Source organism: Amblyomma americanum, chromosome 11 (assembly GCF_052857255.1).
Source record: "Amblyomma americanum isolate KBUSLIRL-KWMA chromosome 11, ASM5285725v1, whole genome shotgun sequence".
Classification (NCBI taxonomy): domain Eukaryota; kingdom Metazoa; phylum Arthropoda; class Arachnida; order Ixodida; family Ixodidae; genus Amblyomma; species Amblyomma americanum.
The window spans coordinates 2,428,185-2,446,279 of NC_135507.1; the positions used below are offsets into that span (position 1 = coordinate 2,428,185).

At 46.0% G+C, this 18,095-nt stretch overlaps 1 protein-coding gene across 1 annotated transcript in view; it reads right to left on the bottom strand.

The window, feature by feature from the left end:
- The window catches only part of Gp210 (nucleoporin 210), a 137,151-nt gene that overhangs the window by 34,939 nt on the left and 84,117 nt on the right, over positions 1 to 18,095 (bottom strand). The window contains 3 exon segments of the mRNA XM_077644311.1: positions 3,711 to 3,886; positions 4,737 to 4,866; positions 11,227 to 11,321. Coding sequence (XP_077500437.1) covers positions 3,711 to 3,886; positions 4,737 to 4,866; positions 11,227 to 11,321 — 401 coding nt within the window.

Consider the following 18,095-nt stretch of genomic DNA (forward strand, 5'->3'; position numbering starts at 1 on the left):
AGCATGGCATCATAAGTAGAGGCGTGACAAACGAGATATTGGGCATGCAACAGCGTGGTTGCATTTTTGCTGCGTGGCTCCATCGCATCGCTCTTCGTGCTGGCCTTGAACAGCTGCTTTGTCAACGCGCAGAACGGCATCCCCTCCCCGTATGCGGGGAGCAATGCCATACTAATTCCTCTAGGGGCGCCATACCATGGCTAAACTGCATTTCCTGGCAGTTGGCAAGCCTTGAGCCACCTCGGGGCAAGATGCTTTGTCGTCTTCATCTCTCGTGCTGCCTGCTGCCTTGCACGTCCCAACAACGTCTTGAGCGTATAAGTAACACAAGTAAACCAGCCCTGCTCACGTCAACCGTTTCTCGGTGACATATTTTGTAGCATGCCTGATATCTCGTTTGTCTCGCCTTTATTTAAGGTGTGATGTTTTGGTTTCAATTTTAAGTCGATCCCCCCACTTCGGATTTTCAGATTTTGAAAAATAGGTAGACTTACATTATGCTTTCTCTTGATGGAGAAGGTCTCAGTCTTGGGATTTGGGAAAAATTTAGATCAGTGTAAGGCATGTTTGCTGCTTCTGCCCATTCAACCAGTGGGTACTGGTACCCACCGGCTTTCTAATGGGTACAAGATTTCCGCCGGCCTGGTGCTTGGCTTTTCTGGGGTGAAATGCTCGGGAAAAGGGTCTGGGGTTTGGGAAAAGACCAAACCGTTGCGTTCAAGGGCCAGTGATTCATTTCGCCGTCAAACAACCCTAAATTTGCCTCGTACAGTAAAAGACCACTTCTGCCCAGACATTCTGTATGTCTGGAAATAAACTTTCTTCAAAAAATATTAAAAAGATACAGGTTGGAGAACACCGTTGGAAAAAATATGCAACATGTTCTGTCGTATTCTCTTTTGCTTACTTCTAGACACCTATTTCAGAAGTTTTAAAAAAAATTGGGAATTGTTTTAGCATCTAGATGCTTACCTATTTTGCAAATTTGAAGATGTGCTCTATATTGCCTTATTTGAAACTTGTAGTTTTTGAAATTTTTTTCAAAAGTGGCAACTTCCTCGCAATGGCAGAAATAAGCCTGACATATTCTTTCTCACCTGTACTTTTAGCAAGCAAAATATATCCATCAAGGCTTTAATACTTTGATTCTTACATGATTGCAAAGTTCCAAAACTGAGCCATGCGCAAAAACGCTGCCTCTACACGTCATCGCGTCGTGTTCTTGTGGCTATGCTCGCGGCGTATTGATTCAGTGCATACGATGGCAATGCATCCTGCTCAGTACGACGCTCGTTTTAAAAGAAAAGCGATCCTGTTAGCTGTAGAGGTCAGGAATTCTGCGGCAGCTCGAAGACTTGACCTCGCCGAATCAACCATCCGCGGCTGGTGGCTGCAGCGGGAGGGGCTTTTTAAATGTGAGCTCGACCGCAAAGGCTTTCGTGGGCCTCGCCACTGCCTTCAGATAGAAAAAAGTGGCGGACTTTATTATCGAGCAGCGCAACCGTCTCATGGGGGGTCAGTGTCGAGATGATCCGTTGGAAAGTTAGAGACGTTGCTCGGGAGATGGGAAGTTCAGAGCATCTCGTAAGTGGCCCAAACGTTCATGAAGAGGATTCTCTCTGTGGCGAACAACATCTGTATGGCAGAAGTTACCAGAAGACTTCAATAGCAAAAAGGAGGACTCCGTTTCCGAGAACTCAGCCTCCGAAAGCGAGGAAGATAAATGAACATTTTGGGCCACGATGTCTATAAAGGTACTTTGTTTTGAGTCCCTAAGCCTTGCGTCACATTCGTGGTTTTATTTTTTCCCGCTGGGCAGCATGTAAAGTCACCCCTCGCGTTACGTTCGGTAAGTGGCGTCACTGGAAGCTGTGGACAGGCGCTGTGGATGGAAGTTGTGGACAGAAGCAGTTGACAGAGCATGTCCGCACGAACTGAATAAAAATGAAAAGAAAACAGTGAAAAAAACTTCATGTACTGAGGCGTACATAAGTACCGTAAAAACCCACATATAATACGAGGTTTTTTTCTCATAATTAGCGTCCTAAATTTCTTCCTCGCACTATTTGCGGATGCGATCATAAATTTTCGAAGTTGCTCGAAGTTTTGGTTTCGTTTGTGCGGCGTGGCTACGGCTTAGCTTCGTTACTCTCGACAAACGACTTCACGATGTTGTTTCTTTGCCATTGATCCGTTGGGAGTGCCGTGTGCCTGTTGACAACACACGTGCTTGCATGTAAGCCACGCTTCGTGAAGTGGATGTCTTTTTTGGGAGCAAGATTTCAGGATCTCGAAAACGGTATTCGGCTGCTTTCAAGCGAAAGGTGATTCAGCTGCGGAGAACATCAGCAACAGTGCGGCTGGGAGGCAGTTTGCTGTTGTCGAGGTAAGCATTCGTGGATGGCGAGGACAGAAAGAAGCCCTTTTCGCGTGCAGCGAAACGCGACGAAGCTTTCGTGGCCCGAAGGACGCTGACAAGCGATGCTACGCAGAGTGGATGCACTCAGGTGAGCCTGCAGTGATACCAACTAGGCGGCTGAAGCGCCAGCCACGTGCGCTGTGAAAATGGGTCATGGACGTATGGGCAGCCCTCCCGCAAGATCTCCTGCGTCCTTCTTTTAAGAAGTGCTGCATCTCGAACGCCCTCGATGGCACGGAAGACGAGTAAGTACATTTGGGATGATTTGTCGGACAAAGAAATCTCCGAAGAAAGCGCTGCTGAAGATGAAAGTGATTGAAGTGAAGTGCAGGGTGTGATTTGAATAAATGTCCTCTCCGAGCTTTCGTCACTCATATTATATGCGAGTAAAACTTTTTTTTTTTCCATTTCGCATCTCTAAAACTTCACGGCGTATTATATTTGGGTTTGTATTATACGTGGGTTTTTACGGTAATTATGAGCATTTAAATTACAGATGTATGTTGCCTGTAAATTTCCTCCGTGCTTGGAGTGCAGTCTTAGCACCATGATGTGAAAAGCCCCCCTCACAATGTACGGGTGCTCGTACAAGCAGATGACAGAGGCAACATAGCGGATGCGCAGCAAGAGAAATGATTTCGCAGTGTTGCACCAAAGCAGACTCAAGTGCACCCCTGTAATTTTTGTACTTCTGAAATACTAGCATTTCCACAAAACCAAATTCACTGCTTGCCTACTGAATAATGTGTGCATAATGTATAAATAATCGAGAAAGTTGATATATTTAAGCAGTTTGATCTCCTGTTGAGTCACCCTGTGGCATTCCAAAATGGGTGCCTGCAAGTACTTAACATCATCATTAGCAGACTGTGCACCAAAACAAAGCGGTGTGCTGATTATGAAAGAGAAACAAAATTGTACTTTTCTGGCTGCCAAAGCAGGGAGGTGCGTTGATTATGCTAGTAAATATGGTAGTACTCAACAGCCTGAGCACACTGCAGTTTAGGGTTAGCAAAGGCTTTCTGCTCTGCTTAGGCTGCATCATCACAATACTGTAGCTACACTGTCCAATGCCTGTTAGCATGCAGGCAAGCCCCCACTATAGCAAGAGAAAATGCACAAAGTGTCACCTTGGATCAGGCAAAAGCTGAAAACTTAAAAAAAAATGCACTCCACAGTGAGCCCCTGAAGTGTACTTGCACTAAGGCAACAATGATGGCCTCCCCAGTTGATTCAGTGCACTTGAATGTGACCATCAAGACGCCTTAAGACCAGGGCACTGGGCACCCACCTCGAGCTGTGGGCCCCAAGGCTCAGGTTGGCGGCATGGAAGCGTTGTCCCTGCTCGGTGCACACGACCACCTCCAGCAGCAGCTCCAGCCCCACAGGTAGCGAGAGGGGCGCATCGGCCGCATCCCAGGGCTCGCCACCTGCCGGTCGCACCAGCGCATAAGCCATGGGATCCACCTGCCAAAAGAACCCTCATTGATACCCCTGGACACAGGGACTAACAAAGAAGGATGAACTAGGCGGCAACATTGTTTGCATACATTTTTCTAAAACAGATCAAACTTAAAAGGAGGCAGGCTAGGTGGAAAATTGTGTTCAGATCTACACAGTTGTGTCATGTTAATATTGTTATGTGCTTAGTACGCACGGGGGTTTATTTAAAGAGGGATCGATCGAAGCAGGACACGACGAAGCCTACAAGCGTCCTTCTACCCTTTCTCTTCTTTTTTCCTCTACCAATTCGTCCAACCGTTGGTCTTCTTCTTCTTCCGAAGGCGCGTAACATTTCTCTCCTCGAAGACGAATCCCGTCGGGAGAATTAAAGAGACTCTCGGATGAAATCGCTTGAGGCGGGCTACATGCACCACCTGAGTGGGCAGCGCCAGACAGTCTGAGATCACTGTAGAAGCCTCTAAAAGGCAGCGGAATGCAGACGTTCCAAAAACATTTCACAGTAGTGAGTAATACGGGTAGTGGGGAAGGGGCCCAGCTTACAAACAAAACCAAGATGGCAGCTATCGGGGACGTGGTCGTGGGATGCGACGGGCATGAAGTCGTGCCACATTTCACTTCTAGATCGCCATTTCCGGGCTTTATTTTATTAGCTGGAGGTCAAATACAGACCATGAAACTTTAGAGGAACATTAGAGTGTACACCGATTCTGAACATGTCATTCTTGCAAAATTGAAATTTTAGCATTTTTTTTATCCTTTCAAGACTCGTGTCTCCCCTTCATATGCTAACTTGCTGTTCCAGCATTGAACAGAGTGAAAATGCATTCCATCTTGCTGTCTTGACATGGCCCACCTGGATCAGGTAGAGGCGGATTTGCTGTTCTCGCCTGACCCAGAGTGTGGCAGTGCCGGGGGCAGACAGGGCACGCAGTACGGGGGACTCGAACTGGACGACTGCTTGGTTCTGCTCCAGGAATGCCTCCCTGCACGATGAGACAGTGTTACCGCTCAGCCCAGTGCTGCCAGATCTAGTGGTTTTCCGCATTGCAAGCCAATAACAGGAAAAAAAGCGAATGAGTTTTCACATGAATGCTGCAGATTAGGAGTTCAATCAGATATTCTAGAATCTGGCAACTACAAAGAACGTAAAGTGACAAAATATCATTAAGAAAATAAATACTGCTGATAGTGTGTCGGCATTCAATTTTAACAACCTGGTGAAAATTATTTATTCCCTGGTCTTTGAAGAACATTTTTATTAAAGAAGTCACAATTGTGAAATCTTCAGGGAGAGTGTTTTTGTGTGCTGAATCTAAATATGTCATTTAATTTCATATAAAACAAGTGCTTGTGCACTTATACAGTTTGTTCCATAATTTTTTGGAGAGATCTTTTAAAAAATTTTGCTGCAAGAAACTTACCATAAAAACCGAACTATAGGTCGGACCGGAATATAGGTCGACCCCCTAAATAACCAATTCTAAAAATGAAAAAAAACCTTTTTCAAAGAAAAAAGTACCGAAAGACACCCTTACTTTGAAACAAATGCGACTCGACAGGTTGCACAATGGTGACAGTATTTATTTTCGTTTAAATGCTGCTCGTATGTACGCCCGGAAAATTTTTTAACAATATCGCGCACCCGTCGACCCGCGTGTTTTTTTCTGGCACACGCAACATAATGAGGGTAAAATTATCATCCTGCTTATAATAGAACTTGAGTTATAGGGTTTTAAGGTGCTACTCCAGAAACAGGGATACAATGAACTGAGATTTTTAGCAACAACTAAATGATGCCGCTGTTGTTGCCATCAACAGATGTAGTACGACTTGTCTCTTATGACTGTTGATATGTTTTCTCTTGTTCGTGGAGTCTGTCATATATTTCTGCAGGCCAAGCAATAAGCTTCAGTTGTAAGTCAGCGCTCCTCCTCGTCTGTCTTCCTTTGCCCCTGTCTCAAATCGCACTGTACTGCTCAATAAATCACCGCATAGCCCAAGCTTCAGTTCTAGGGATACAAACTTCTCTTCAGGTTTCCGAAATGGCAACTGGATATTCCCTGAACACCGCATAATTGTGAGTTCATTAATAATTTTCTCAAAGACTAGGGTTCGATGCAGCAATTAAAAATAATTTGTAATTTATGCATTAAATGCAACCAAATTTGTCACAGTTGAGTGCATTTTTATGTGGATTTCCGAACCGCGTTCAATTTACGCTAGCTGGTATAATTCTGAGTAATTACAATTAACACCCTTGTAAAGTTATCCCTGGAGGCATAAATTATCAAGGAGAAAGTGCACAAGTTTTAGAAGTCACCAAGTTTGCAAAGGTCTGCTGTGTGCAATAAGGCTATTGTTTTTTTCGAAAACGCCTAGTAACTTTAAAAATAATGTTAAAATTTCCCATGCATATTTACCTGGACAATATTTTACAAAGGCAATTGCAGAAGCTACAGTATATATGTATTTGTGCAAGAGCCACCCGTAAGGACCACACCTCCAACTTGGCAGTTGGTAATTAAAAAAAAAAAGAAGCCAGCCAAAAGAATTTCTTTATGCGTACACGATTTTGCCCACATGGTATGTTACGCTGGGGGCTGATAAACGATAACTACAAGCGACACTTGGCACGACCACGCAGGCATCGTCTCATGTGCCGGAGTCCGCCTGAAACCACAAACACGTGGTGCCTCGGTGCTGTTATCTCTTCTTGTGCACTCAGCATTTGCGACAGAAAGAAAAAATGTTATATTGCTGAAAAAACTAGAATGGGGTGTACCCACGGTAGCGGCGTGTTTCCTCGGGCGATATGAGCCATATTAGTGTGCTGTTCGCCCGCTTTCACTAGGCCTAGCATGCTCCCCATCGCAGCCACAGATTAAGTGATTTCAACCTAGACAAAGTTTATTAAAACTTTAATAAAGTTTGTTTTTTAAAAGGTCTAACACTGTTACCAGTTTACCATCACACATTAGCCTTATATTAAAATGAAAGCTTAACTGATTACCACAAGACGTTCAATAATGAAGTGTATGGAAAAGCAAGCCAGATGAACGCCACCTCACATTGGTGGGTGCAGGTCGCACACATGGCGTGCCACTACTAACTGTCAGCAAAGGCATCATTACTGCCAGTCGAGCACCAGAGCTTGGAGAATCTGGATCTCAACTTAGAATCACATGATGTTTGCCAGTAAACTGATCTAGCAACCTGTTTTACTTTATGCTAGTAACTCGTGCCGTTTGTAGGGCACACGTCAAATCATCCATGCTTTCAATGCATCATGCACTTGAAGAATTCGCAAGGACAGCGCTAATTCGCCATAAAAATGCATGTAGCAGCATAAAAAGGGACACATAATCAAGGCTTCAGCCGTCACACTTATCACATTTGCAAAAATTTAATGAAAAATGCCAGTCCCTTGTCTCCCGTGCCCTGTCCTGTCCCGTCACTCTGCACTGTTCTATCACAAATGAATAGCCAACATCACCAAGCCGACGTCCTGGCCCGTGTAAGAGCTGCACCCAGTCAAAACCGCGGACAAAAAGTGCAGCCCACACATGAGTATATACACTCAAAACCATTCATAACAATACTAGTTATAACTATATACTGGGTATAACAATGCTCAGTCGCGGCACCATCCAGCTTTACCATGTGTTCTATGGCAAAATAAACCGCTTATAGCAATGCTGTCACAGCACATTATCAGTTATAACAATTAAATAAGCCAGTGAGTGTCAACCACAAAAGAAACAAAAACATGGAAATTCTACAACCGCACCAGCAAAACTCGGCTTACAACACAAAACTGCACGTGTGGAGCCGACATGTATTGAGCCCGCACAGCGACGTTGCAAAAGCAAAAGAACCCGCTGCCATGCACTCGGTGACACCGCCACCGGGCGTGCTGAGGATGCTTGCTTGTCCTGGCAACGCAGGCGGGAGAAACAATGGATGCGTTCCCCTGTGCAAAAGGCCCATACAGAGAAGAAAGTAGACAGCGTGATGGGGATGGAGCAGTCCATAAAAGTTTCTAAGGGGCGCGCCGCTCGCAGAAGGAAAACAGACGGCGCGTTTGTTGTTTTTGCATTCTGAGCTACGGCTGGCACCAGCAGCGTGTGCATTGTCCTATCTTCCTCTGTTCTTCGCTAACTTGGCCCTGGTCCCCGCTTCGCAGATTTCATGTGTCCCAAGGGCAGGCGTCATTGCATCAGGCGAGCTGCTGCATTGCTCTGTTGGCCACGCACGCCATGCTTACTCCCTATCAGTCGGTGCGGTGCACGCGTGTTGCCAGCACGGTTTTCCTCTTGGCAGCTGTCACAGAACCCTTGGTTTTGCCCGCTCCTTGGACTTCTGGAAAGCGCGCCTGATGCCAGTGATGTTGAGGCGCATGAAGCTCCCGCCAGTGCAGTGATGACAGGGCTTTGGTCATCGGTGAACGGTGATGATTGCGGCCGACGATGCAGTCATGACAAATGAAGACCTCACCGATGAGGAGATCATGGCAGCTGTCACCGGCGCAGACAGCAATGAACAGGAACCTTTGCAAGCTGCAATGTAGTAAAAGCTCGTAATTCGAATTACATTAATTCGGAAATCTGGCTAATTCGAACTGCCACCATTGCCCTGGTCAACGTCCATGTAAGTCTATGGCGTCGTATGCTCGCTAATTCGGACATTACGGGGCTTGCACCGGCTAGTTCGAGTGGGCTCCTGAAGGGAGGCTGCATCCAGGTACGACTGGCGAGGCAAACAATCGACAAAAATGCCCTGTTCAAACCTGAATTCCACGCTGAAGAGTGATCCGTGCACCTGATAGGTGTGTACAACATAAGGTATAACGACAAACACATGGCCCCGTCTCGAAATCAAACAACATGTAGTCTCGTTTCCCTTTTCTGAGCTTCGCGCAAGCCCGTAGCAACCAGCTAACCGAGCCGTGCTGCGCGCCGTTTCGGGCACTCATTGGCACAATTGCATTTGTCTGCATGGTTCCTTCTCCAGTTCTTCCAGTGCGCCAAAACTGCGCGCTTGTCATGTGCCGTTTGCTGTTCATGCAGTGAAGCCTCCTCACACGCGACACTGCCACTTGTGGGGGGTGTGACATAGTATCGGCGGAGCTCCAGCGCTTATAAACAGCACCGTGAACATTGTCGGGGAGGCCCTTACCACTTTTTTGCAGTCCTGCTTCAATGCTCCCGACAGTATGCATGCAATAAAGCATTTATGGAAATGTGGAAAAAAAAAAAAGTAATCGTAAAAGTAGGTACATAATTTCCCAGTCTTTCACCAAGCAAATATACCGTGATGCAATCAGTTCTTGTTAGTTTTTGAGGTTCATTCAATTATTCGATCATTTTTACGGTTAGAATTAGCCAGCATTTAGAGGCAATAGAACAGCCAAAACCCTCCGGGTCGTTTCTGTCAATAAATGCTCTAAAGTTTGTCACCTTTTCCTTTTTTCGGCACAGCTTGGTTATAACTGTTATCGTTATAACAATGATATTTCCATGGCACTTCAATATTATAAATGGGTTTGACTGTATAAGTTTTAGACAAATTAAGAGCTTTATTATATTCTTCAATGTCTTAGGAATTAAGCACAACAAGCAGAATCATTCTACTGTCATTGGTTACGAAATGCCACAGGGATGAGTTACAGCAAGTGCATGAAAGTGAAGTTTTTATGCCACTCACAGGGCTGAGTGCAACAGCCAGCAACGCCCCTACGTGGGTGCCAGCCGACGATTCTGCGAGGTGCTCGTGCAAACATGCCACTCTTGTTTTTGCCCAAGAAAGCGAGCTATCACAATGGTCGACACGATGCAATTCTTGTGGGACGTAGCGGAGGCGGCACCACCGGCGTGAGCTCAAGGATAGATCATTTGAAGAGATTGCTGCTAAGTTGGAATTGGATTTCACAGGTGAGCACGACTTATTTGTCCAGGCGTCTTGAAAATTGAGATTAACAAAAAAAGTACTCTGTGTTGCTTCTTTGAAATTGTTTGATGGAACACATTTTGAGTAGGCACTCAGTATGTACCGCACTCGTTTCAGAAGTGACAGCGTAATGTGTAGGCATGTGTTCTGTCACATGTATGCATTGTCTGAGCCAGAATCGACGGCACAAAACATTAGCATAACTACTGCTGCAGCAGCCGCACACGGCAGTTAAGAGTCCTACATTTTTAGTGCCAAACACACAAGCAGCTCGGCAGTGTAAGGCGTCTCCGGTTTTTGCGGCTGTGCACAGAAACAGATGGCAGAGAAGGGCTGCCAAAATTGTTTTTCCGGTATGACGAGGAGTTCCCCAACAGTTGTCACAAAGTTCCAATACGTGCTGCTGGACAAAAGGGACATGTTTCCAATGAGTTCATGCTGATGCGGTGTGACAGGGTTGGCAGCAATATGGTAACGTGTTGACGAACAGTGTTCACAGACTGCTTACACAGTGTTAGTACTCAGCCTTTAAGGCTTGGGATGCCACGGTAGAGGATGAGGAGGTTGCCTTCTCAAAAGGAAGAGCGAATGGGCTTTGATTTGAATTTTTACTGCCTTTCGGGGCTACACGGCTCTAGTATTTTGCAGAGGTTATCTTTGATGCCTCGTCTATGAACTAGACATAAAATGAGAAACAATATCATTTTTGACCCTTGTTCCTTAATTGCAAACAATATTTTGTTTACAATACACACGGAGCCTGGGAACTTATATGCCCGGTTCCCTTGACATTTGCAGGAAGGACGAGTCTGAGCTGACCGCAGCTGCCGCAGCCACTCTTCTCGACATGAAATTCAGTAATCAAGCACGATGGTTTGAAAGCCAGCACAACACATCTGCAGATGGCTGCCCTTTTCTCATGCCCGAAACAGGGCGGCTCTGGCTGCAGGGGGTGGGCTGCATATGCCTAGCAGGCGTCCACATGCAACCCCTTATAAGCAACAGCTGCGCAGGTCTCACCAGTCACAAATAGGTCGGATCCATATGTACGTCTTCTTTTCCGATTTCCAACACCTATTGCTGCAAAAAGTTGGCACTGCTTCAATGGGTGCGGCAAAGCTTCAATGCATTCTTTCTTTTATTTTTTCATGTAATGGCCTTGCGTGTTAGAAATCTATATTACTTTTAAAATACCTACTGTGCCGTTCCACCTCTATTGTGTTCCACAAGTATAAGAAAATTGCTACTCACTTCGAATTCTACTAGAACTATAATACCCCTATTCTCGCAGGCCAAGAAATATAGCTTCGATCTCTACCACACTGTGCAGAGTTTTTGAGGCCTGAGATGCCAACACTGGTTCCCTTTGTCTGGCGACAATGGCCCAGAACACTCACCCAGACACTTTGAGGGCCAGCTGTGCTCCAGGGCTCAGCACTAAGGGTTCGGGCCTCTGTACGGCAGGCACCAACAGGTCTACAGGGGGCAGCACCTGTACAAAAAAAAAAATAAAGACATGAAGGGAGAGTACATCTGCTGCTTGTATGAATGTCATTTTCCCCTTCTGACCACCATCAGACACGGTATCTGCCTGCAGCAAAATGCAGTTAAGCCCGGGATACATGGAGCGTTTTTGTCGGCGAATTTCGCCTGACGGCACGCATTTGATGCCCGGCCTTGAAAAAAACGCCCGCCACCGCCGATCTGGCCCCGCCAGATATTGACACGCGGCGTCCAGCGAAACCGGAAGCGGCAGCCGAAGCAAGCCAATAGCAGCACAGAAAGCCCGCTCTTCCGGTTTGGCTGCCTCCGCCGCCGCCAATATGGCCACCATAGCCGACGAGCACTGCTGCATTTATTGCACGGAAATGTTATTGTCGTGAAAATAAACGCTGCACCAGACATGAAATCTCACTTTTTTTGGACAACACGACCGAATCTTGGATTGAAATGCTCGCCTTTCCTCCCTGAGGTGAAGGTGCTGAAGAAAACCCCAGCCGATGGTAGCCACGGCTGAGCGGGTACCAAAAGGTACGCGACCGCATGCATTCGAGCACACAAAACCTTGTAGATATCTATGCACGCGTGCTGCAATCAGTACAATGGCGTCTATATGAACAATTTCGTTATTCTAACATAGGAGTCAGCATCGCTGCTCTCAAAGAGCTGCTCGCTCAATGGTATTTGCCACTTATTGATCACATTGCTTTCGCACTGAGAGATACACGGCAGCGAGCTGCCACTTATTCGCTCCGTGTACCTCCGGCCAGGTGTCGCGCCGTCACAACGTTTTCTGCCGGGCGAACATCGTTGAAAAAAACGTCGCATGTATCCCGGGCTTCAGGCAACAGAACACCCTGTGCTCTCTCCACTTCATGCCAGGCTTTGTACACATGTGCCATTGTGCTTTGAGTTCTTTTCTGACGCCCACTTCGCAGCAGAGATGAGCACTCCGGCAAGTGTCCACTCTCTGGGACTCAGAAATCCACAAGACTGTACTGAACAGTGGTACCTGACTTGGGTCAGGTTGGTGCATGAAACATTGCAGTCGGCTCACAAAGTAGGTGCGAGTGGCAAAACTCGTCACACTGAACTACTGCTCTATGAATACAGTAGTTAGGCAATAAAATTTGACTCTCCGTTCATTGAGCAAGTCCAAACGGGTTAAAAAATGTAATGGGAATGGCAGATATCAATATTGTGAGATTGAGAACGCCCGGAGCAGGCTTTATTGCCACCTGCAGGAATGGCTTTCTCGACAAAGACGGGAGATGATGGGTATAGACAAATGAAGATGATGGTCACGCACAATGCTTACACTAACTGCCCCCCCAACCTCTCCGGATAAAAGCAACCATCCTGGTTGAGAGTGGTTGTGACCATCCTGGGAGGACGGGCGAAGGGCAATGGGCTTGTGGCACAACGCGTGGACGATCTCGATGCCACGACAGCGACAGTCAATAGCAGGTGAAGCAGGCGCGACATGATAGTTAACGGGGATGTTTGTTCAAGCACTTTATAGGGGCCAATAAAGCGTCTCAAAATTTTCGCATAACCCTGGAGTGCACACAGATGTCCAGAGCAAAACCTCATCATTAAGGGAAAAGAACCAGGGGGCTAGGAAGAGGTACAGGGGGACCAGAAGCCATGTGTGAGATTGAGAATGCTCGGAGCAGGCTTCATTGACACCCGCAGGAATGGCATTCGCAATGAAGACGAAGATGGGAGATGATGATGGATATAGACAAGATGAGGTTCATGCACAATGCTTATAATATGTTAAATAAAAGACCCCAGACAGAGCCACTTTTCATTGCTTCCCTTTTGCGATAACAATGAAAACACTGTTTAATTTTGCTCTAACAACAGTGCTCGCATACCTCAATTATGAAACAAGCATATATACACTGGGAGTTCCGTTGTTTTCTATAGCAGTCCCGATGACCAGGCAGCTGTCACTAAGACAGGTAGTTGTCTATGGTTTCACGAAAAATCGCGGATGTAAGAATTTTTCACAGAATTGTGTGCTAGGAGTGACACTCTCTTTTTTTTTATGCTACTGCTGTAATGGACATTAGAAACGAGGCTACAGTCGAGCCCATTTATAACAAACTTGACGGTAACATGGACTGCGTTTGTTGTATCCGAAGTTCGTAGTAAGTGAACTTCTCACATAACATCAAAAGATACGGTTCCCCGACAAAAGTGGTGTTAATTTCTTAAAGAAGTGAGTTATGTACATCTATTCTTTGAAAGCAGACCCTGTTGTGGTGCCTTCTAAACTTCTCAGCGCGGCCAAGATCTTCTGGCTGAGGCGCTTGCCGCTATGCAGTTGCTTAAGGGATGCGATAACAATAAATGCGGTTGAAGTGTTCACGACAACTGGCTGCAGCTATTTCTTTCTAATAAGGTTCCCGTCGGTCGCGAGTGCTTGTACTTCGCGCACCATCTTTTCGCCGAAGCACGACAATGACAAAGTGTCCGCACCAACATAGTCATCGCATGTGGCATCTGCCCAGCTGTGCATCAACGTCGTGTTGCCACAAATTCCATAAGACTGATCACGTAGATTTTTCACAGCGGAATGTGTCCTTCCAAGGCCCATGCAGCGACGAAGGTAGGACAGCGGACATGCACACAGAACGTATAAGCTGCACTGCCTGCTGTCTATGCACTACCTGAACACTGTAGCAGCGCTAAAGGTTAAGAGCTGACTCGGCAGGCAACACAAGCTACATGAACAGCAGGGCCAGCAAGCCATTTCAGCTGTTCAAATACCTGCGCGATTGGTTGATCTCCGACTGAGTGTAGGAGCTACGCTTTCAATGCTGTGCCTGTCTCACATGCACCAGACTAATGCTTCTACTGTAGACGCTTTATTAGCCGGCACACGCACGCATTGTACAGGCGCTCACGCGAGCAATGATCGACATTATAGGCCTTCGGCACGCGCCTGACCGGTCGTTATCTACAATTCTGCGTTTTTATCGCTTTTTTGGGTACCGACTGCTATATTCCCGTGAGGACTGAGAGATGCTTGCCAGTCTCGGCACTGGTGCACTTGTAGGAAGCGCCCGTTTTTCGAGAGGGAGGGCGAGTTGGCGGCGCCTCCTCGTTTGCTATAGCAGAGTTGAGTGGCCGTGGTTCATAATATATCTGATACGTGTTGCCAGACATACATATTTTGGCGGTAGCACCGCCGTTGTTCATAATACGTGAGCGTTCATTATATCTGGTGCAGTAATAACTTCGCTCAGCTGTATAATGAAAAATTGACTGTTTTACCTCATTTGCACGAATATTAAGAGGGAGAGCTTGAGAACTGACAAGAACTGGTGTCATTAAAACTTGTGGGGCTGGTGTTTAACACTGCCAAGACCATCTCAGCCAAATTTAATTATTCGGCAGGGAGATTTTCTTGAACATTAGAGTGCTGAAAATAAAGCGGGGTAAATTTCAATCTTATGAGTCCACTTTTCTCATTTCCTGTTTTTTTTTAGTAAACTGTCAGCTCAAGAAAACTATCGTTCCAATAATGCTTGATAATATTGTAGCAGGCTTTCTGGAGCAAAATTTTATGAGAAACACAACTGTACACTCACACTTTTTTCTTTTTCCTTTTTTTTCATAATAAAAGAGTTCAAAATAGTGCGAATTGAAAACACAATGCCATTCTTTATACGGTAGCCTTCTTTTAAAAGATTAAGCAAAACATTTTCACATTTGTGTACTCTGGACATAGCACAAAAAATTGGAAAAATTACCCTTATTTTTTGAGCGATAGTTTTTCTAACTAAGCATGGTCATCCTTGTCATAAAGGTTGCACAACGTGCTTCATACTTATTCTCGAATAATGAAATTTGGCAGAGATGATCGCAGGTGCGATGTAAACTGGCCCCAAACGTTTCAATGAAATCGAGCAAGTGGTTCAAAAGTTCACTCGTTAGAATAGTGTTCTTCTCATGATGGTTCAGTTTATTGGTATAAAAATATTGCATGCTACAGCGGCAGGTCTAGCCAATAGACAATTGATGCAGAGAGTTTGGTATATCAAAACCAACCACTGCAACACCTTAGTTACGTGAAGTTCACAAACAAACTGTCTTCAATGAATGCAGCGTGGGGGGAATTAAGAAACTTCATAATATCGAGAAATTCATTACATGCAGGTTTGTTACATCCAGGTTTAAATGTTAATTTGGACAAATCCGTGCTCTTGGCACTTACCTCGGCACCATAAGAGGTGGCTCAATCACACACACAGACACTCGCACTCAGATCCACTCACTCATGACCACTCACTTGCACTGACACTCACGTCCACTCACACTCATGAGTCACAACCATTCATTCATGCTCATGTCGGCTCACTCACATTCACTCACTGTTCCCTTGTTTGCTGACAATGGAGGGGATGAGAGATTTACTGTCGTGGCCAGCTGCGCTCGTGGCTTCCCTGGCACAGCTTTGGTCGCAACAGAAGTGGTGGTGAGCTGCGTGAAGCTCTTGGGCTCTTTAGCCAATTTTCACAGTTTCGATGCTCTAAGGAAGTGGTAACTTTTCACGCATCTTCCATGTCCCGAAAGAATGTTACGCACGTATGATCCCGCGCTTGCTGCTAAGACGATGACTGCCTGTTTAGCTTCAGCTAAGATGCTTAGAACGTTTTTCAACAGTCAGTACCTATGTAACAATAATGATTTTGCTTGACAATGGACTTGGACGGTGTCTAAGTACTGGAATGGGAAATGGAGAGTGTTTTTGAAAAGATCCACTGAGGTCGTCACCAAAAGGGAAATGGCTAGAATGGGTGCCAAGTACAGATTTGCCCTGCAGAAAAAAGATCCAAAGGGAATTAGCCATTATCAATCCTTTTACAGCAGCCTCCTGGGCTTACTTTGGGGCAGGGCTGGCTTCGTCTAGCCAAAGCATGTATGCGTGCCAGATGTGTGGACATGCCTGCCGTGCAGTGTGTTGTCTGTGCTCAGGAGCACGGACTGTTGGGCGAGTTGGTGACGTACAAGCGCACAAAAAAACACAAACACACGAAGAAAGAGACAGACACCACGAGTGCTTATGGTGTCTCAGTCCCTTTCATCGTGTTTGTGTTTTTTTTTTGTGCGCTTGTAGGTGTTTACATAACCCCTGCCTGAAGGGCTTAGAAACCACGACGGCGTTTTCGCTTGCGGCAGGTGCGTGGGGAGACAACATGAGCATCTGAGTGGGAACGGGGGTGCTGACACTGCAGCTAGTTATTGTCCCATAGTCTGCTGTGTCATTCGTCGATGAAATGTTGTTTGAGGAAGAATGCATATGCAGCTAACTTTTGAGCCATTTTGCAGTGCATGCCCTTCTGAAATGGTGGGACATTACTGGGAAGCAGACCTATACAAAAGTTCCTAGAAAAAAACCATAGTCAAAGCATTCCTCATGCTGTCGAAATATCTGTGCGGGTAGGATTGCTGAAATCGGAGTATGCAATAAGAACTTATTCCAGCAACAGTATTGAAACAAAAGATAAAAAAATCCCATTCCACAAGGGGGGTGGAGAGCGTAGACCGCAGTGACCGCAAGCCAAGGGAATAAAAAAAAATGTACGCGTTGGTGAAGCGCGGCCTTACAGGTGGGAAGCGCAGCAAAGAGCGCATTACCGTGCAGGTAGGCACAAACATGGCAGGCGATGAACAGTTAAAGCTGCTGGTGGTAGGAAAGTCAAGACACCCACGCTGTTTCAAGGGCATTCGAAACCTTCCTGTGGAGAGCGTGGATGACAACGGCAATTTTCGAAAATTGGCTGCAGGAGGAGGACGCAAGGTTTACCTCACGTAGATCGTAGATAATTGCCCCGCCCACGGCCAGGTGGAAGGGCTGAAGTCCATCAGCCTTGAATTCCTCCCTGCCAATGCAACTGCTGTCATCCAACCACTGAACCAAGGAGTTACCCAGAATATCAAGGTCCACTACCACCACGAACTGCTGTGTGCTGACAGTGGAAAGGATTATAGCATTTACTTGCTGCCTGCTATCCACATATTGGCCCATGCCTGGGATCAAGTTCAGGCAACAACAGTGCAGAGGTGCTTCCACCATGCAGGCTTCGAAGCACACAATCCAATGCCCTATGAAGAGGCAGTACTGCTGATGCAGAAGCAGACACTATATTCAATCAAATAGTGACCTCTGCCCCTTTCTCACGACAGGACTATGAGGACATGAATGCAAATGTACGCACCTGTCGCGAGCAAAGCCTCGAAGAAATTATTGCAGAAATGCAAGCTGAGGACCACTCTTCTTCCGGTGATGAGTGTGAGGACCCTGTGCCCAGTGCAGTGCGAGACAGTGCAGCCAGGGATGCAGTTGCACTTTTGCAACACTACTTTGAACATGAAGGGTGCACAGAATATCTACCAAGCCTTTCAAATATGCACAGTTACTCTGTGAAAAAGCAAATGAAAATGTAAAGCAGACCACAATTGATTCCATTTTTTCTTCACATCCACATCAGTAAGGGCTGGTGCAATGTAAATAAATATTTCTACATGAAATGAAACTCTTTTTGACTCAATCGCCTTCAAGTTCCATTTAGGAGGAGTCCACTGTATTATGTTCAGAAAATATCCTGTAAACATATAAACTTTTGCTGAAAGCCACGTCCCCACATCAACTGCAATATCCTGACCATCAGTCATAGCCATTAGCTGGGGGGCCTCCATTAAGATTTTTGTGTGTGCATGCATTTTTTCCAAAATAAACGTCAAAACCACA